The sequence below is a fragment of the Argentina silus genome (genome assembly GCF_951799395.1).
Source record: "Argentina silus genome assembly, chromosome: 1".
In the NCBI taxonomy this organism is placed as follows: domain Eukaryota; kingdom Metazoa; phylum Chordata; class Actinopteri; order Argentiniformes; family Argentinidae; genus Argentina; species Argentina silus.
The window spans coordinates 37,320,492-37,342,806 of record NC_139655.1 but is presented as its reverse complement, the minus strand read 5'-3'; the positions used below and the strand labels follow the sequence as shown (position 1 = coordinate 37,342,806).

The 22,315-nt window shown below is 45.4% G+C and overlaps 1 protein-coding gene across 1 annotated transcript in view; it reads right to left on the bottom strand.

The window, feature by feature from the left end:
* LOC310812223 (3',5'-cyclic-AMP phosphodiesterase 4B-like) overlaps positions 1-22,075 on the bottom strand; it is a gene marked incomplete at its 5' end in the record, with an annotated part of 41,858 nt that extends 19,783 nt beyond the window's left edge. Inside the window, 6 exons of the mRNA XM_083680663.1 lie at positions 4,359-4,408; positions 5,394-5,464; positions 5,570-5,606; positions 5,895-6,089; positions 11,148-11,383; positions 22,034-22,075. Coding sequence (XP_083536789.1) covers positions 4,359-4,408; positions 5,394-5,464; positions 5,570-5,606; positions 5,895-6,089; positions 11,148-11,383; positions 22,034-22,075 — 631 coding nt within the window. The remainder of the gene's footprint in view (positions 1-4,358; positions 4,409-5,393; positions 5,465-5,569; positions 5,607-5,894; positions 6,090-11,147; positions 11,384-22,033) is intronic.
* Between the last annotated feature and the right edge of the window lie 240 nt (positions 22,076-22,315).

Genomic DNA, 22,315 nt, shown 5'->3' with positions numbered 1-22,315 from the left:
ATATGGTCTCCTGGGAACCAAGGTCTTCAGAGACCAAGGTGAGGGTCTGTGGTACCACTCAGGCACTAACGAGGTGTTTTTTTTTTTTCTCTTATTGTACGAGAGGTATCAACAAAACTGATACGAATGAGTTACCTTCTACCTGTTGTGTCCTTATTGAGGCCGTCACCTGGAAGTAATGTATACAGTTATACAGTAATGGCCAAATATGGATGTACCACCAGTCAATTGAAATCTTACACCGAGATGTTATAATACACTGAATTTAATCAGGAAGAACCAATTATTGCAAGGTACATTCTAACGTAAATGTAAGTGTAAAGAGACATGCACAGAAATGCATGCAAGGAAATTAGCTTTTAGAAATTATTGAATCATGTTGTCAAGAGTTTGTCCCGGGCCAGCATGACATATAAACATCATCGATACTCTTGGAAACGAAGTGCAGTGAACTTTCTAGTCTGCCTTGAGACCACACTGTCACGTTTTGTTACAAACTATACCTGCACTGTTGATTGTAACTCACGTGTTACATTGCTTAATCGTTTAAACTATCGAAACAATAGTCAGTCAGTCAGACACACACATGCACGCACACGCACACACACTAGCCTCAGGCCTGTTTGACAGCCCTTCACAATGCACCATGGAGCTCCGCTGGCATGGGTCGGCTCAGGGGATGGGCTGCAGTCAGCTTTATGGCCCTGCTGACGTCAATAACATAACTCAAATACTTAACCAGGCTGCACGCTTCCAGCCCTCTGGATCCGCTCCTCTGGGCAGGACAGAGGGAAAACACAACATGGATTAGCTACCAGAGTGGAGTGACTCACACCGGAGAGGACTGCTGCAGCACTGATGGAGTGTTTAATTCTGCAACTATACAACCCACTCAAAAACGTAATTAAATAAAGATATACACAAAACTTAATTGACAATAATACATTGCTTATAATACACATAGTTGAATACAAGATATGAAACTGGTTTAAAGGCCAGGTTTTTTTTGCTTGCAGCAGTGGCAGCTAGGTGTACCTATGATTGGGTTGTGGCCAAAGGCACATTTCTACCCTCGGATGGACAATAACTTTATATTCTCTTCTGTTCTATTCTACGACAAACAATTGTTGGTCTTGGTGGGTCACACAAACATGTCTCAAACGTAAGCCAGATGTCATAGCAAAGACCTGCCTTCAGGGAACCAGATACACTGTCCTATAGGGAACCACTGTCCTACAGGGAACCACTGTCCTACAGGGAACCACTGTCCTATAGGGAACCACTGTCCTACAGGGAACCACTGTCCTATAGGGAACCATTGTCCTACAGGGAACCATTGTCCTACAGGGAACCACTGTCCTACAGGGAACCTGATTCACTGTCCTATAGGGAACCACTGTCCTACAGGGAACCACTGTCCTATAGGGAACCACTGTCCTACAGGGAACCATTGTCCTACAGGGAACCACTGTCCTATAGGGAACCATTGTCCTACAGGGAACCACTGTCCTACAGGGAACCTGATTCACTGTCCTATAGGGAACCACTGTCCTACAGGGAACCACTGTCCTATAGGGAACCACTGTCCTACAGGGAACCACTGTCCTACAGGGAACCATTGTCCTATAGGGAACCATTGTCCTACAGGGAACCATTGTCCTACAGGGAACCAGATACACTGTCCTATAAAGCCCCTCTTGGCAGTCTTTGTAGGATAATATAGAGATTCATATTTAGCACACTGTACACAATTACACACTAGCATATTGTCTGCTAAAACAGCTTGGCTGGTCAGTGTAAGAGGTTGTCCCTGTGTTGTAGTTGTGATGAGCTCTGGGTAACATCACCAGGGGTACCACAATGTCTGCACATGCCCGAGAGCATAAACACTACTCAATTATTTCCTTATTAAAGTACAGGCTGGGAAGCGTTTTCAAGTGGGTGCTACATTCTTTGATGCACACACGTGTGCACAGCAGCCATAAACATGCACAATACTAAACATAGACATGCACTAAAGCATATGCCAATTCTTGATTTATGCCTATAATTACTTCAGATGAAATACCAACAGTAGCGGAATGATAATACAACTCTTCCTGTTCATCTGTCAGAATAACCTGTTTCACATTACGGTCTGCAATAATATGCCTGTCATGACGTGATTCGAATATCAAACAAAAGGTGGATGAGCAACACATTGACCAAGGCCCACACCCTCTGCGATTTACGCACAAAGTCACGTGTTGCTTGGTGTCAGTGAGCAGGAATGTATATGTTTTGGTGAACTCATTTGGTGAACTGATTTGGTGAAGTCACGTGTCTTGGGTCAAACAAATATGCATAGGCCTCCAAAAAGCCATGCAGTATATAGTACCTCCCTCTCTTTACAGCCGTCGCCATATTCATATCAGTTAATGCTTGTGATATCCGCTAACGATTAATAACCAAGCGTTGATGGCCAAAGACATCATAACTCCCGTCTTTGCCTCAAAAGACTCCTTGATGAAGACTGTGAATCAGTGAAAAGCCTGTAATCTCATTCTGTGGTTGAGGCGGAGCTTTGGTGGGGTGGCTAACGAGACGTGCAGAGACAGGGCCAAGACGGGGCGTGAAGTGTCAACTCATAACAAGGCCCGCATCAAATCCACTCACGTTTCCATGATAACACAACACCGAGAACACAAAGTGACGCAACGTGCCATCTGACCTGATCCCGTATTCCACTAGTGATACCGATTTTTCTCTCTCTCTCTCTTTCTGTCTCTCTCTCTCTTTTGAATGCCATTTTGCCTGACCTTCTTTCTGTCTCTCCGCTCTTTATAACGGTTTAGTCTGGTCCCCCCCCCCCCCCCCCCCCCCCAGTCTCCATCTCTCTATATCTTTCTTTCTTTCTCTCTCTCCATCTTCCTTTTGGATTTCCTTTTGGCTGAAGCCGAGCTGGCTGTTTACAAGGCATCTAGGACCTTCTCTCTCTCTCTCTCTCTTTATCTCTCCAGCACCTGTTCTCTCTCTCAGGAGGATGTATTACAAAGCCTCATGTAGCCATCTCCACTGAGGCCCATGCCGGAATAACGCAGGTCGTGTTTCCACCGTGATACGGTTCATTGACTGAGCGACTTCTGTCTCAACCAACAGGTTCCAAAACACGGAGCAAAAACAGGAAAAATCTGCTCTCTCTTTCCTGTCAATGACACTCTATTGAGTGGACCAATAGAAGACAAAGAGTCGAACGGGCAGCGATGAGAAGATATTCTCTCACTTAGACATTGTTCATTGTTATGGTCACATCGGTATGAACAATGATACGTGGTTGAGGTTGTAGTCATTAGGTTAGAGTATAAAGTGTATGTGTGTGTGTGTGTGTGTGTGTGTGTGTGTGTGTGTGTCCGTGCATGCGTCCGTGTGTGTGTGTGTGTCCGTGCATGCGTCTGTGTGTGTGCGTGTGTCCGTGTGTGCGTCCGTGTGTGCGTGTGCGTGTGTGTGTGTGTGTGATAATGAAAGTCGCTAACTTCGGCCCATCTGCTCTGATAGGAAGTGAAGAGCTGCCGTTTGTGGGCTGCTCTGACGTCAGCGGGCCTTGATGGACCTGTGAAACAGGAATTGAAAACCGCCTTATCCCCCCATCCTCACCCCTCCTCATGCACCTCATCTCCATCTGGAGGAGCTTACACTCCAGTCATTCTCTATTTCTTTTTAAACTCTTCCTTTGATCCCTTTCTGGTGTAACGTCACTGCAAGCTGGGGGTTTTCTGTTTCGTTGTTAGGCCGCGGTTCACTGCTTGTAAAGTTGAATAGATAGCTGACGTTGAATAGATAAGTGCAAAGTTAAAACTGAAATGTTGCGTTTTTTGTTCATCTGCAGAATATTTGTTTCACAAGTACACAGAGTGAGCACGAGTCGGATCAACTTGACACCTGTAAGGTCACGTTTGGGTTCTAGAAGGCCATGGAGTGTACAGAAGTTCCCCGTAAACGCTTATCTGGGGTCAGTTTTGTGCCCACACACACACACACACACACACACACACAATCTGACACATACTCTAAATCACAGCATGTCAGCTAAATCTGCTTGAAATGTGTGCAGCTTAACTCACTGAGTCAAGCTCAAGGCTGGCATACACACATGCACGCACAAACACACGTACATGAACGCACACACACACACACACACACACACACACACACACACACACACACACACACACACACACACACACACACACACACACACACACACACACACACACACACACACACAATCAGGTTTGCGTTTTGTGGAGGGTTAGGGTTAGTCAAGTCTACAGTAGACAGAGTTTGACATTGTTAGGGGTAGGCATTGCCAAAGAACTCACCTGAAAGAGAGACTCTGGTGACCGGAGGCTGTGGCGCTGCTGGAGACCTCCTAGACAACAAAGAGAGGAGAAGGAGAAACTCACTGCAGATCTAAGCCTAATTCCAAAAAAAAAACAGGTTAGTTGAGGTAACTGCTGATATGACCCGACTGAATGTGGTTTCCCACTACATTGCTTTCAACCAATCCAGTTGTGTCAGCAGCGCAGTCGTATCAGATCACCGATCAGTGATGACGTTGTGTTAGGGACGAGGGAAGGATGCATTTGGAAAAGCATTGAAGCAGGTTTCATACAACACCTCATACATCCTGACTGGCAGTGTTTCATAGACACACGGATTCCCTATACCAACAGGCTGATGGAAATAGGATTTTCATATCAGTCAGACAGTTATACTGCCTTGGCCTGGTGTGATCTCCATGTTTGTGGTCAATATTGACTCAAAGCCCACCAGTCACACTACTGTGACTGGCCAAGTTCTATGGTCATCAAACAAACGATGGTCCTCTGTGGCTCAGTTAGTAGAGCATGGCGCTAACAATGCTTAGGTTGTGGGTTTGATTCCTGCTAGGACCATATATACTGAAAAATGTATGCACTCACTGCAATGTAAGTCACTTTGGATAAAAGCGTCAGCTAAATGGCATATACAAACAGCCACTGGTTGTTCATACAGCCATGTACAATGCATGTATCATTCTTTATAATATAATCATTTTCCCACTCCAGATTACCAAATTGCTTACGCCAGGTGCCAGGGGTAGGAGCGAGGAGTTGATTTGGAATTTAGCACTCGTCTGAAACATCAACTGAACATAAGTGCCACCTAGTGGCTGCTGAACAGACATTCCTGAGAGGTCTGGAAATGTACTGAAAATGGACCCTCTTCGGAAATGCTGTCACATCAGAGCGCCATCTAGTGATATGTGTAGGTAGGACAACTGTACCGTTTGATAAAAATACCGTAGCACCTTGAAGTACAGCAGAATCATGTCTCACACCTCATTAGAAGATACAACCTGTCGGGTCACTTACTTGTTGGAGGTACATTGCACATTGGTCAAGGTGGGGAAGTTGTTCCTGACAGTGCGAAGACTTGCGAGAACCTAAAGCCAGAGAGTGTTTCTGTGTGAAACCGCATGTTATGATCACCTTTGTCTTATACTGATATAGTCTCTCTGTGGAGACTCACTAAAGGAGGAAACTCTTACCTGAGCAAAAGGAGTCACAATCAAATCTTCCCCATGCCTGAAGGGAAACCAGAAACAAAATAAAGAGAGAATGATTCGCACAAGAACATGGAATACTTCATCAGAAGCAGAATCTGTGTTTTTTGGGACCGGAGTAAATGATCTCTTTTACTAAAACAAACGTCTACAATTTTTATTTTTGTACATTTTCTTTCTAGATGTATTACTATACAATAAATTCAAAAATACATTGATAAGACATCGTTTGGATACTCTTTTTTCAAGTATTTCGAAAGTAGAAAATGACGGCACGATGGAGCCAGAGAGCTGCCTGGGTAGGACTCACAGTTCTCCCACGATGGAGGAGTTTCGGGACATGGACTTGGGCGAGAGGTCGTAGTCGCTGTCGGAGCGGTAGAGGAAGGACTCCCGCCGCTGGCCGTGGCCCGACATGTTGGGGTGCAGAACCAGGCCCGACCCCGGGGAGGCCTGGGGGTCCGAGGGGCTGTAGCACGCAGACGGACCATTCTCCACATCGAAGCTGAGACAGAAGAGGAGAACAACCAACACCACAAAGACTTAAAGAGGGGGACTTCCATATGTAGACTAGACTAGACCAGATCAGTCTAGACTAGAACAGAATAACTTAGAAAGGAACAGAACAGAACGGGTTACGCAACACACCGTTGTTCACGACAGGCAAATGATTAAATAAAGGGTTAGAGTCCTGAAATGATGACTTAACTAATCAGGTCATGACAAACGGGACCGATATCCAATGTGTATCAGGAAAAAACAGCCATATGACATCGTCATCGCACTGCACTTTGAGTTGAATCCTATCATATCGTTCCATGACCTAAAGAACCTATAGTCTACAACATGACGACAGTATATAATCCTACAACCAGCAACAGTGGACAAGTTTGGCTGCATATAGTCTCCTGCCCCCGGGGCCCTGTGACAAATCTCTCTCCTCTCACCAGTCATGAAGCAGTGGTGACGCACTAGGGCGAGTAGATCCTTTAATGCAGGGACACTGTCATTTCAATATTTCACCAGAATTTACCCTCTCTATAATCCGGACTACATGCAGGATTATCCCAGTCCGTACATCCCACTGACAGATTCTATTTCCACACCTCTCCCCCACACTATGAGATTGGCGTCATGTGATGCATGTCCAGTACAGTACACACATACGCTTGTAAATGGACTCACACACATGCACGGGCACGCACGCACGCACACACAATCTGATACATACTGTAAATCACAGCATGTCAGCTAAATCTGCTTCAAATGTGTGCAGCATAACTCATTGAGTCGAGCTAAAGGCTAGCAAACACACAATGCTAAGGTATGAATCACTGTCTCAAACTGCTGTCATACAACCATTCTATCATCTATCAATGTAATGTAATGTACTGCACATGTGAGGAAGAAAGACTTACCTGTGTGAGAAAGAGAAAGAGAGAAAGAGAGAAAGAGAGAGAGAGAGAGAGAGAGGGGGGGGGGAGAGAGATAGAGAGGGAGAGAGAGAGAGAAGGGGAGAGAGAGAGATAGAGAGGGAGAGAGAAAGAGTCACCTGCATATGGAGGAGTGGAATCTCCTGATCACCTCTTCAGGAGAGAAACAAGAAAGAGGGGGGAGAGAGGGGGAGAGAGAGAGAGAGAGAGAGAGATTGTGAGAGAGAGAGAGAGAGAGAGAGTCACCTGTGAGCAGAGAGGTGGGCTCTCCTGATCACCTCCTCACTGAAGTCAAAGTGGGCCTTGCCTCTGTGGCAGATAGGAGACCGCTGAAACATCCTGGCCCCTCCACCTCCTCCACACAAACACACACACACACACACACACGCTGGCAGCCACTGACTGCCCTCCCCTCTGACCGGGGACTGACCGCGTGCTGGCACACCATTGGCTTGAGGGTAGACATGGACTGGACTGCAGGGAATGAACTTACTTTCTGTCTGTTTCTCTCTCTCTCTCTCTCTCTCTCTCCAGTCTTTTCTTTGTTTCTAAAAAAAAAAGGTCTATACATTTATGGGACACTCTTTCTCTCTATAATGCATATCCCTTTCACACAGTGTTTCTCTGTGTCTGTGTACAACACATCTCTTGACAACAAACACACAAAGAGGGCAGAGGAAGCTGATTGTCATGACAGAGAGAGAAAGAGAGAGAGAGAGAGAGAGAGAGTGTGTGTGCGGGAGAGAGAAAAAGGGACAGAGAAATGGAGAGATTAAAACATAAGAGGTTGAAGTGTGACACTTGTGTTTCCACCAGAGGGCGCCCTACTCTGCATTCTGAAGTCAACCATTTACATTTGACATTTAGCAGACGCTTTTATCCAAAGCGACTTACAACAAGTACATTTGTCTATAAGTAAGTGAATCCTCTATACATCAGTCATCATAAGAAAAACAAATCTATGCTATGACCAGGGGCCATTGGCAGTCACAATGCTAGAAGAAGGAAGGATTACTTTTATAAAAAATGTTGATCTACAACATTGTACAGAGGGTGAAGAGGACTTTAGGAGGGACAGTCAAGATGTAGCCTGAAGAGATGGGTCTTGGTAGTGACTCTGCAGTCCTGACAGCAGTGGGAAGCTCGTTCCACCACCGTGGACAGTGAAAAGCCGTGAGCGAATAGCGCGACTGCTGCATCCTCGTAGAGGCGGCAGGGCCAGGCGGTCAGCCGAGGTGGAAGAATGGAGTGATCAGGCAGGGGTTTGGGGGCTGACCATTGCTTGCAAGTAGGGATGGGCTGTTCCCTTTGCCGCCCGGTAGACGAGCACCAGGGTCATGAATCTGACCCGAATGGTATCAAACCTGTGTGTTGATAATGAGCGCATTAACCACTTCTGCGACACATGATATGGCAATCCAGAAGTAGTTCTCTTTAAAAACAGGGGATTGGTTCCAGATAGTGGTCGTCACAATGACTGTGATGGATTCCTAGATCTTACAGCACCACATTTTTAACAGTGGAAACACAAAACAATCAGAAACAAAGGTGTAGTAGGTATAATGTAGTGTAGTCTAAGAATAATTGCACAGAGAGAGGGGTAGAGAGAGAGAGAGAGAGAGAGACAGAGAGGGAGAGAGAGAGGAGAGAAAGAAAGAGAGGGGTAGAGAGAGAGGGGGGAGGTAGAGAGAGAGAGGGGGAGGGAGAGAGGGGGTAGAGAGAGAGAGAGAGAGGGGGGGGTAGAGAGAGAGAGAGAGAGAGAGGGAGGGAGTGAGGGACAAAGAGAGGGAGAGAGAGAGAGAAAGAGAAAGGGAGAGAGAGAGAGAGAGAAGGAGAGAGGGAGATATCCTGATCAGATATGTGGAGTAGAGGGGAGTAGGACAGGGTGTGATGAGAGACTTGAGCCAAACAGAACCAAAGTGACTCGTCCTGTTTCTCAAGACCAACGAGCTGCGCAACCCTAGTATTTGACTACACCTCTCCTCTATCAGGAAGAATCTTTATCTTTCTTTTCTTGATTGGAAATGCAAGGCAGTCAGGGGACACACTTGATGAGTGTGAGTGTGTGTGTGCGTGTGTGTGTGTGTGTATGACGTAGGAACATTGGAGGGCACCCAGAGAACACCATTGTTGTCTGAGTGGAAGCAGACAAGAGACAGGGAGGAAGAGAGACTGTCTTTCTTCTCCTTTAACCACCCCATGCAAAGCATGAATATCCCTATCACACTCACAGAGAAGGCCACTGTCTGCTGCAGCACTTCAGGTTGCGGTTACCTCAAGTTCGTCCTGTTGTTGATTTTCTTTCATATACATATTTCAGTCCCAACCATATTCTGCCTGCAACAGCGGTAGTCTTGACAACAAGCCAACTATACTTCTATCAGTTACCCAAAACAGACGTTTCAACAGTGTGACATTTAACACAATTACTCATCGAAGGTAAATGTTCCAAAAAGGGGTGAAACAACCATACAACCAACATATTGTCAGGATTTTTACCTAAACTAGCTATGACTGGGTTTTTTTACCAACAATAGTCAGTATGGTGAACAAATCACACACACACACACAAACACACACACACACACACCTTACCAGGTGTAGGCCACAGTGAAGCGTCTGTGTCGACGGGGGTACTTCCTCGCCCCCAGTTTACGGAACAGGCGTGGGGAGCTGAGGGGTGAGGTTCTCCCTGACGCGCTGGCCTTCTCTGACTCTGGGGGTCTACATGAGTCCATGTCTAAGTCCATGCCTTCTGGCTCCAAACCTGTCCCAATCGCCAGGTCCTCGTTCACTAGTCCAGTGTACCAGAGTGAGTTGACTCCAGAGAGAGAGAGAGAGAGACCGCTCGGTTTGGAAGTTTTGTTCAGTGAGCTCCTTTCGCTTTTCAGGTATCAGGCTTCAGTCATTCAATGAAGTGCCTGCCTCTCTCTGTCTGTCTGTCTCTATGTCTGTCTGTCTCTCTCCTTCTCTATCTCCTCTCTGTCTCTCTCTTTTTGTATGTCTCTCTCTTTCTCTGTGTCTCTCTCTGTTTCTCTCTCTCTCTCACACACACACACACACTCACACTCACACTCACTCTCACACACACTCACACGTTTGATACCATTCCCTATTCCATTCCATGCATTACAATGAGCCCATCCTCCGATTTCCACCTCCACCAGCCTCCACTGACACACACATACACACACACACACACACACAGACACACACACAGACACACACAGACACACACACACACACACACACACACACACACACACACACACACGCACACAGTCCCATCTATCACTTTCTCTATACAGGGACAAGCCCTGCAAGCCAAGATAGAGATTGGCTCAGCCCCCCTCTGGACATTCATGAGGAGGTGATGGAATACGTTCGGGATCGTTGCAAAATGATGTCGTCCTTCACACAGATGTTGTTACTGCCCCTCAGCGAGCGCAGCTCTACAACTCTGTACAACGGCTCTACTTTCACTTTACCTCCACCTAGTGGTTGTTGGATCAAAGTGCACCTGGCGTGATTCAGACCCAGAACACAGACACTTCTCAGGCTTACACCAACACAATACACTTGGCTCATCAAACAGTTGTTCAGCTACAAATTGTTAGGCTAGTTGTATCGAGATAACAGACCAGATTGGTCTAAGGCAGAGTACACACACACACACACACCTCTGGTCCTCCAGGACTCTCCTCTCTTCTATTCCCCTCTATTTGTTTCTCCCTAGCTTTTTAAAGGTTATTTTTTTGAGTGGGGCAGTCCCACTGTTACATTTTTATTGTCTAGAGACAGGAAAGTAAGGAGGAGCGGGTATGTCAGCAGGGCATGGGCCAGATTTGAACCCAAGCCAACATGGGCGTATGTGTCACACTGTAGGCCGTGGTGCTAGACCACTGGACCACCCCAGGCCACGCTCCCTGATACCTTAAGGATTGAGGTCAATCGAGGTCATTAACTGGCCAGGTCTCTTCACCCACCGAGACATCTATTCAGCCTCCCATTCAATGACAAGCAGGACACCCCAGCCTATCCACAGCTCCCCTCCTGGCCTGAAAGAGACCCAGGACACCCCAGCCTACACACAGCCATCTGGCCTCTGGGCTCGGTCTGCGACCTCTCACCTCTCAGGGTCGGCGTGTGTGATGTCGATGCGCGGCAGGGGGATGGTGAGGCTTGTGGGCCGCACCGTCACGGGGTCCCTCTCGGGCGTCCACTCCCTCTCCCTCTCCCTCTCCGCCTGTCGCCAGGACAACGGGGGCAGCTGGAGGGTTCCGGAGAGACGCCTGCAGCGGCGGCGTAGGTCCACCCCCAGGGTGCTGCCGAAGGGAGGGAGCATGGCCGGTGTCTCCCTAACGTCCTGGAGGAGCAAGGGGGGTGGGGGGGGTGGGTGGGGGGTGGGGGGTGGAGAGAACGTTGGTAGAAGGTTAAGGTTCAAACCAAGATGCGGTAAAGGGTGGGGAGACTGTTGTTGTGATGTTCATAGAAGATTAACAATAAGATGTGGCATCAGTGGATGTACAGTGAAGGCAGTTACATGTTTGTTGATAATAAGCATTCAGTATAATTTTCTGCGGATTGCATTACCTTAATATGCACTCTTTTCAATATTCCATCATTGTGCCAATAAGGGGATTACAATGATTATATTGCGGTGTTTTGTTCTTCTGTCTGTCAGTGAAATATCAAATCCCTGTTAGCATTTCCATGTACAGACCTCTAGGGGCACTCTCGGACCAAGTACAAGATACAAGATTCATAAACATATACACTCCAGACACAATGTAGATTCAAAAACACTATATACTCCTGACACAATGTAGTCATACTCACTTAAAGTCCAAATAGAAATACTCCATGGTTTATCTTATTTTGATGTGTGTGTGTGTGTGTGTGTGTGTGCGTGCGCGCGTGCGTGTGTAAGTGTGTACCTTTCTAAACAGCATGTTTGTTAAAAGATATCATAAAAGTGACTGATTTTATGATCATTTCATGTAAGAAAGCAAACATGTCATATTCGCTGAAGCTGACTTGATGTATCGATCAGGTAGAAAAAGAATTCCTGGTTTAATCGAAGGCTATTTAAAAACCTGAATCTGATTCAACCTGGAGACATTTTTATGAGGCACTATTGAATAAGGATGGTGTGTTTTATGAGTCTGGTTCGGCGTAATGACTCTCGAAGGGTGCCTATGCGTTTCCCTGTAATGGTGGGCAGTAAACAAACCCCACTCTCAGAGGCAGCTCCTGACAGGGTGGAGCATACATCACCCTCCGTTTAACACTCACTCCATCCAAGTGTAAATGAAGCACAGAGATGTCCAAATGAATGAGGGAGAGAGAGAGGGAGAAGGATAGGATGGAGGCTCGAGGAATTCCTCGAATAATATCGAGGAATTGTTTAATGCTGTCTGTGTGTGTGTGTGTGTGTGTGTGTGTGTGTGTGTGTGTGTGTATATGTACGAGAGAGAAAAGGTGTGTGTGTGTGTGGAGGGTATTTGTGTGTGAGCAGGGGGGCAGAGAGACAGAGGGGAAATGGAGGTAGATGGAAGGAGGGAGACACAGATAATAGATGAACCATGAAAGAGACTTCCCTTTAGTCAGCAGGTACTGACTCTCCTCTAACCCAAACCAATCTCCCCCACTGTCATCTCAGCACTGCTTAAAAGCCCGTCACAAATGGAGGAGGAAACTACAACACTGCAGCACAGGAGCAGGATATCCTGAGAAGAAATATGGTTTCCTGTTAAAACAATAGCAGGCCAAAAACAAGGACGCCAGTCTGCTTCATCTCAGAGCAGTTCCGTTCCCACTGTGAGAGGAGGTGTCCCAGAATGCCCTGTTTCATGTCAGTGTGACGTAGGCCGACAGAGGACAGCTCTTCTCTCAGGTTACCTCAGAGAGACTTTCTCTCAGAGATACAAGGAGGGAACAGAGCTCAGACAGGGACATACTGTACTGTATCGTGTCCTGTTTATACCAGCATACTGTACTGTAGCTCAGCACAGGACAGGACAGAGAGATACACAAGGCCTTTCATTCCATTATTACTCTAACATAGCCTGATGTAATATACCATATTACTGTAGCTGCTACAACAGAACTGTAATTCTAATGTTATAATCGTGTATTTTTGAGACACGCGGCTGCTAGCACTTTGCATTGAAAAAGGCTGTTCTGCCTATTGTCATTTCGCCTACGTTACTGAATATTTCTCAAAACCGTTTGGTCTATTTGAGTTGTGACACACTAAATGGAGGCCAAATATCATAAAGATCTGTTTAGTGGACAAATAACGAAAGAAAGACATATTTGTTTACAATGAGAGGCCACTAGAAAATGTGGTAGTAACATAAAGCAGAGCATTGAAATGTCTAGACGTTTAAATATGCCGCAGTTTTCATTAAAATCCATTTTTTGAACTTTGTCTTCCCATGTTAAGTCTATAGGAAAAATGTATATGCTAATACATGGGACCGAATGGACTGTAAAATCTACTGGAAGCTAGTTATGTTTCTATGACTTTGATGTCAGTGCTATCTTCCTTCCCAGGTTACAACCATTGGTTACAATAGCCAACCAACTCATATAGTTAATGTAAACACAAACACACTCACATACACGCACACAATTTGCATCCAGCAATGTTATGCTGTTAGCTAGAATTTGGGTAGGCCTAGTGTTATGGAAAATACATTGATATAACTGTTTGAAGGATATACACTTTCATATGACTGATACAACTTGTGTAAATACTGTGATTACATTTTCTGTTGCCACACCTCTAAAGTTCTATAGCCATTCTTCTGAGAAATGCTGTATGATTACCATATGGATAGCGGTTGTTTCAGAGGGAGTGGTGAGGGAGAGCGAGAATAAAGGTACAGACACATCTTGCAGACAGGAAGGTGAATAGGTGTGAAATGTTGAACGCCGATTGATCAATAAGAAAGTCTCCCCATTGTTCTCTCTCTCTCGCCCCCTTCCTGTCTAAGCCAAAGCCCATCAGGTGATAGACATTGTGGCTCCTACCATTTGGTCTTTCATCTGTATAAAAGACAACCTTGAGAATCGCCTCTTCAGACTTGCGGTAAACAGTCCCACGGACTTACACTGGGCTGCTGTTAGGCTCTTGTCTCTTGTTTGCAAGCAATAATAAATACCAGACTCAAATATTGTGGCTACTCAGGACTTTATTTCTTGAATCTCACCACGAAGAGCTGAAGTACGGAGTGGTAAATCCTAGACATCCACCACACTAGTGCTGGCTACTAAAGGTAGCAACGATGCCTCTAACCAGTGGTCAACTAGAGGGACATACTTCCCACTGGAGATTTGCCATTTCCAGCTAATTATATTTGAGAATACTGCTAGTACTGGCCAAATATCCCTCAAACCATGAAAATGATATAGCCGAGATCTGCCTAAAATATCCAGTGTGACAGTACACCATCACAGCCAGGGTATTAGTCCCAGGCTTGATATCTGCCTTGATCAACCAAATGATTGATCCCACCTGTAACATGACCACTGTAGGAGCCAATTCCTTTGTTTACATTTTCATTGGCCATTTCTTGTATTGTGCGTGTGTTTGTTATTTGCTGTTTAGTGTGTGCTCCCTCTACAGGTCAAGTTGTCCTTAAAGGAAAGGTCGTGGGGCCTAGTAGTTTTGTCTGGGAGAGCACACAGTCTTTAGACCTTGTCCTGTTTGTCTTGAAACATTGCTTTATTATTTAGCTTATTTATGACAATACTCTTTATGTTTTGGATTACATTTTGTTATGGAATGGAAACAGAATCGTTAATAAATGAAGATCTTTTATTTCAAATCGCGTCTGGACATTCCACTTTTGTCAAGCCAAACACAAGCATCTAATATACCCAGCCAGCCCAAGGGTAATTTACGCAAATGTAGCAGAAGGATGTCGTAGTCACTACAACCACTCCTTATCCACACATGTTCACATTTTATTGAACTTTAATTCCAATTCCAAAGATCCAACATGGCGGTGAGAGTACAATGCAAGGCTCCGTGTCTCACCAGATTATGCAATTTAGTAATTATTTGCCTACTAGTTTCAAGTCTGTTCACTCAGTACAGCCTTGTGTACACTTCATACAGCTGGCAAGCACACCTGATATTGAATCTCGATGCACAGACTGTGGTTTCGACAACCTTCAGCTTCCCTAAGAGATCACCAAAACAATGCGGTCCAGCGCTCCATCTGCCCCGGAGGGAGTTGCCCCTCGCCGGCAGTGTGATGGTAAACATCGACTTGGACGTCGCGGGGGTCTCCAAGCTAGGCTGCCACAAAATCCCCATCTGCTATGTCTACCTAGCATCTTTCTCTCCAATGTACGCTCCCTAGCGAACAAAATGGATGAGCTACGACTTCGGATCACCTCACAGATAAGGTTTATGGGCAGCAGCATCATGATTTTCACAGAAACATGCCTTAACAACAATATCCCAGACTGCATGATTGAGCTAGAAGAATGCAACATCTTCAGGGTGGATAGGACGGCAGAGGACTCAGGTAAAACGAGAGGCGGGGGACTGTGCATTTGTCAACAAAACTTATACGGACACTGCCGTTACTGAGAGCCACTGCTCTGCCAATCTGGAGTACCTGATGATCAAGTGTAGGCAGTTTCACCTGCCTCGAGGAGATGGACACAGGAGGCTGATGAGGCTCTGCAGGACTGTTTTGAGACAACGGACTGGGAAGTTCTCTGTGAGTCACATGGGGAGGACATTGATGGTCTTTCACATTGCATCTCGGACTACATTAACTTCTGTGTGGAGAACACAGTACCTACTAGGAGGGTGCTGTGTTTTCCCAACAACGTGTCTTGGATTACAAGTGACCTAAAGGCCCTCCTCAATGACAAGAAGAGAGCCTTCAGGTCTGGTGACAAGGAAGAAATTAAGCGGGTGCAGAGGAAGCTCAAGGAGAAGCTGAAGGAGAGCAGGGACACCTACAGGCTCAAGATGGAGGATAGCCTGCAGGACAGCAACACAAGTGAGGTGTGGAGCAGCGTGAGAAAGATCACTGGCTACAAGCAGGCTAACGACCCGCAAGTGGCTGGAGATCTGGACAGGGCCAACGAGTTGAACCAGTTATTCAACAGGTTTGACTCGGGGGCTTTTTGTCTCCCTCCCCCTAACTCCACCAACGACTCTCCATTCCATCCTCCTTCTCCTCCCCCCAGCTCCTCCAGCCCTGCTCATCTACAGGACCAGCCCCCTTCCCCTCCCCCAGCCCTGTCTGGACCCATTCACACCTCTCACCTACCCCTTTGGTGGTGGACTTTAGGAGGACTAGTGTCCCCCTGTCTCCTGTTTCCATCCAGGGAGAAGAAGTGGAGATGGTCCAGAGCTACCTGGGGATGCACCTGGACAATAAACTGGACTGGACTGGTAACACTACAACCACGTTGCACTAAGGAGCGCTATAGGAGATCTTTTCTGCCTGCCGCAATAAGACTGTACAACTCCTCCTTCGGCTGGCTCGATCGGGGTGATCAGAGTCAGGCTGGGGGATGTTAAATCATAACTGGACTGTTCTTACTGGATATAATGTTTCAGGTGTCTGTTTTATTCTATTATTCTATTGTCACTTTATTTTGTTGTTGTTGTTTGTGATGTGAGCTGCTGTAACGCCTTAATTTCCCCTCAGGGATCAATAAAGTACCTAACTATCCATCTATCTATCTATCCATCCATCTATCTAGAGAGTTTACAGCTATTGTTGTTACTGCAGCCTATATGCCTCTGGATGCAAATTCTAAGCTAGCAATGAAAGAACTCCATGCTGCTATTAGCAAACAACAAACTGCACACCCGGGTGGAGCCTTCATTGTTGGAGGGGATTTCAACCACTCCAACCAGAGAACTGTACTCCCAAAATTCCACTAGAGGAGACAACACTCTGGATCATGTGTATACAAACATTGCTGAGGCTTACAATGCCATTCCCCTCCCCCACCTGGGACAGTCTGATCACCTCTCATTGTTCCTACTCCCCAAGTACACACCACTCATCAAACGTGTGAAACCAACAGTGAGGACACCACGTCTGGCCAGAGGGAGCGGACTCTACACTACAGCACCAGTTTCAAAATACTGACTGGAGTATGTTCACCACTCAGGCCACCCTGGACTCCCACACGGACATTGATTCATATGCTTCTTCCGTTCTGGATTACATCAATACATGTGTCAACAGTGTCACCACTCACAAACAGATAAGAACTTTCCCCAACCAGAAGCCTTGGATGAGCAGTGAGGTCCGCCTACTGCTGAAGCCACTCGACGCCGCTTTTAGATCTGGCGACGTAGAGGCCGACAGCTCATCCAGGGCTAACCTGAAGAGGGGCATCAGGAAGGCCAAACACAACCACAAACTGCAGATCGAGGAGCACTTTCAGAACAAGTCTGATCCCTGATGCATGTGGCAAGGCTTCCAGGCCATCACGGACTACAAGCCCAAAAACACAGCCTCCCCAACCAGCACTGCCTCCTTCCCTGACGAGCTCAACCACTTCTACGCTCACTTCGACCAAGACAATAAGGAACCAGCCATCAAAGCTGAGCCCCCAGCCGACCAGTCCATCACACCACCACCCAGTACATCACCGGGGCCCAACTACCTGTCATCGAGGTCCTCCAGTGCAGGCGGTGTCTGTGGGGGGCGCTAGGCATCAGTTGGGACACCTCTCACCCCAGCCACAGACTGTTTGCCCTCCTCCCATCCAGGAGGCGGTACAGGAGTCTCCAATCCTGCACCAGCAAGCTCAGAAACAGCTTCTTCCCTGCAGCTGTTACTCTGCTGAACTCAGAATCCCGGCGGTAGCCCAATCTAATCTAAAAAAAGTGCATGCACGTTTGTACCCCGCACAGTAATGCAACGCACAAGTTGAAAATATTGAACACATACGTTACTCAGAACTCACCGCAGCCTAGACATGAGACATCTACAAGGCATCATTGTGGACTGCTCCGTTGATGATGAATGACTTCCGGTAGATAGCAAGAGTTTGACGGATCTGGTGGACACCAGGCGTGACACCCCAAACACACAGACTACGTTGCAACTTTGCCGTAACGTATTATAGCAACCCACTGATCAAGAACAACCCATGCGCAAGACGGAGGAGTCTGATAGACACACTGTAGGCTATTACTATGCCTCACAATAATAACCTTTGAACTTGTACTATTGCTAAACTTATTAGATGATCTATATTCTCAACATCGATTGCTGTGTCTAACATTGACAATTTATCCACCTTATAGAACTAGGTAAACAAAGGCAAACATACCAGAGACAAATTGCCAGCTGCTCACCCCCGTACACAGACTGAGTCAACATTTTTGAGATCCGGCGGAAGTCCATTCATTTCAATGGGAGGCAATCCACGTCGCTGCAACAGAGCTGCTGGACTAGGCTACGTTGCGTGGTGTGTGTTGAGTGGTGTGTGTTGCGCACATTGTAAAAATCCAACTCGTGTGTTGGTTTGCCGTGCAGTCACTGCAATGGAAGTTGATAAACCTCCAAAAGTTGCCTAATCTTCACTCCAAAACTTTTGAGAGGGAAAATTGTGCAGAACATTGTGATCATAAACATTTTCACCCAGTTTGCATGTACAGGGCTTAAGGAGTCACACCTTATAATAACCAATAATTTATTTCACCAGTTAACATGTTATGTATACATGGTACTGTATATACATTAATTTCAGAGACAGATCAGACGTTCTTCTAGCTTCTATCTGTCACAGTCCCAGTCTGGACACTAGGGGGCGGCAGTGACCATTCCATGAACTCTGGCACAACAGGTGCAGCCTATCAGTTCATTATTGACATTGTCCATTTAAGTTGTGAGTTTTGTATCTCCCAGTGTTCTAGTCGCCTATGCTCCAGTGATATATGTTTTACCTTGGTTTGTTATTTCTCCTAAATCTGTTCCTGTCTACTCTGTGGATTACTGCAAGTAAAGTGGCTTTGCCTTTCAACTACATTAATTAGTCTGGTCTTCTCTCTTGGGGAGGACTGGGATAAATCATCACAGTGCACTTTTCTTCTTTTTAAAAAAATATAAAATAGAACTTTTACAATTTAATGGATGACCAGACTGTGTGATCAAACATGTTAATGAAAAATCCCAATCAATGTGCAGTGCACTGAACATGTGAAATTCCCATTTGGAGTAACTATGCACATAAATTGAGTAAATGTCAATCAACATCAGACATTACAGTTAAAAAATACAGGAAATTAAATGCAAAAAACAGTTTTAATGTTTTAAGTGAAATATAAGAATTTATAGCTGAAAAAGAGGAAATTTAATTGATCCCTGGAAATCTATATCCTTTGCACTGACAAGATTTTCCAGCACACTCAGCTTTGACTCCTGCTACAGTACCATTTCTTGGTATACTAAACAACATACACTCACCACAGGATTCACACCTTCTCTCAAACAGCAATACTGTTTACTCAATACTTACTCTTCATAGAGGACCTTATAGTGGACTGCTTTTAGAAGACTATCCTAGGTTTGAATGTGGATATTGGCCTAGGTCATAGGTCCTACAATATCACGGTAACATTACCATCTTTTTTGCAAGCAAAGTAAAGATCATCACACAAAGGTTAACACAACACTGGATTTGCTACACACAGCAGCAATATAATATAATGCTTGCATATTTTGTATTAGATAAGGTTCCCATTTGTGTTGCTTCTTTTAATTGACAGGACATAATCACCTTTGCTAGACAAGTGGGGCTGGTATGATGTCAATACAGGAACATTGATGTGTAACAACATCAGGAGAATACCAGGCACACTTTCAAAGGCTCCTCAGTAATTGAATATGTCCCAGCACCACCAAATGCCTCAATAGAGCTGTGGTCATGTAGGTTCCCTAATTACTCATCCACCAAGCCAATTATGCAGGAACCTGATTACTTGGATGAGCCATGATAATATTGTGGTGAACAGGGGATATAACACACAACTCTAGCTGACCTTGGTCTCCCTTCTAATGCTAGTGCACTAAGCTACCTCAGTGTAAACAAGTAGACTAACTTAGCAGTGCTTGTAACACACTGGCTAAAATGAAAAATATATATATTTAAAAGCTTTAAAACATAAGCAAAATCTGATAATGAAAAAACTCAATATGTACTCTAGTTTACCCAAGCTGTTTGAGAGAAATGTGAATCCTAAACAACCTGCCCAGGGGTGAGTGTATGTTGTTTAGTAGACCAACAAACTGTACTGTAACAGGAATCAAAGCTGTGCTGGAAAACCTTGTTAGTGCAAAGGATATAGATTTCTGGAGCTGAATTTCCTGTCTTTTTCAGCTATACAATCTTACACTGTATGTCACTTAAAACATATGTTTTTGCATTTAATATTCCTCTCAGGGACCTCTTAAAAATAGTGAGTGCATAATGTTGCTCATAACTCATAACTACAGTAAGGTGTTGTGGGACTGACTGTCTGGAGACTACAAGGTGAGTCAGCAAAACAGAGAAAGAGGAGGAACAGAGAGGTGGAGTGAGAAGCCAAGGGAATAAGAGAGAGAGAGAGAGAGAGAGAGAGAGAGACAGACAGACAGACAGACACAGACAGACAGAGGAAACAGCCTGCTCCCTGTGTGTACAGTGTCATATACAGTAATTGACTGACAGAAAACAGCAGTGCTGACTCTATTTCGAGGAAGTGTAATTTATCTGATTCATATGCCCTGTCTGGACTTGCTCTGCTGCCTGTAAGTAAAAGATTCCTTAAACACAGAAGCTGTTACTGTCCTTTATTTTCTTACAAATAGCAACTTGCCAATTCATAATAATAAATTTACTGTGTTATTTATCAATCATGCATTGATTACTTCCTTCCCCAGGACCTGGACATGTGTAATTCTAATCCTTTATCGATGAGCTGTCTCTCTCCTTTAAACCAAAAAAGGAAAAGAAAATACCAGTCTGTCAATATACTGGGCTCAAGTATAACTATAGATATGGGCTGTTATTTCATCTTCCCAGTCAACAGCTGTACTGCAAATACACTTTTAAGAATTGAAATTTCTAAAACAAATAATGTAAAAAATATGTTTTTTTTCTCATCATGCTATTCAAAAAGCTTGGACAACATGATGCACTGTGGCACGTCTGCTGTACCTGAATTATTGAGCCGAATAGTTAACATAAGCAGAACCTCTGTCGGGATCAATAATTTAGCGCTGCATAACCCCTGTATTCCCCTGTGTTAGGCAGAAGGCAAGTCTACACGTCTAGGGCCTACAGATATTTCTGTAAAGAAATATCATCAATTCAGTGAAATCATATTACTGTGCACAGGGCAATTCCAAATGCCCTGGATGGATTATGGAAACGGTTTGCCTGGCACTGCTGTAGACAGTTGATTTTTTCAACTGTTTCTGCATTTTGTTTCATGCATACATAGTCCAGTGCCAGGCAAACAAATGGTCATGCAAGGACATAGAAGATGTATGGCTCTACCGATCTACGATAGAGGCCAGCTGAGATTCCAGTCAGGTACAGAACACCTAAAGGAGATCTGAGTGGAATAGGGAGCTTCCTGATTTCTGCTGGTCTGTCTGGAAGCTGTCGCACTAAATGATCTGACCTGCTTGTCTGGTCATAAACACACAGACCTCTCATCCCTCTGAAGAGAAACAGATGGGCCTTTCCCCCCCCCCCCCCTTCTCTTTCTCTCCATCGCTCTCTCTTCCTCTCTCCCTCTCTCAGCAGTCTGCCCTGTCGGACACCCGTCTGTTGTGTATGGTCATCTGCTCATGACTCACCACCTCACAGACGCCAGATCCCTCTCCAGTATTTCTCCTCCTCTGAGCTACCTGATACGACAGCACTTGGTTAGTTGTCTGAGGTTAGAGAGGCTAGGCTAACTCAGCAAATGGGAGTCTACGTATGTGACAATGGTGATGGATGCATAGTCAGAAAGATAGACACTCACATCTCCTGGTGTCACTGCTAACACACTCCTGCTCTTCTTCATCCTACTATGTGTTGTTCCTCAGACAGACACGTTGTCTCTCAGCGTCCACACACTCTTCCTCTGTCCCTCCTTCACCACTAGACCTGGGCATGGAGAGAGGGAAAGAGAATTGAACACTAAATCAAACCATTTAACACATTCTGACATTCTGTGGACTATTTTCTGTCTCTGTCAGATTTGGAGTGTGTTCAGATGACAGAGACAGAAAATAGGTCGTAAAAATCTTGAAATCCCCGGCTC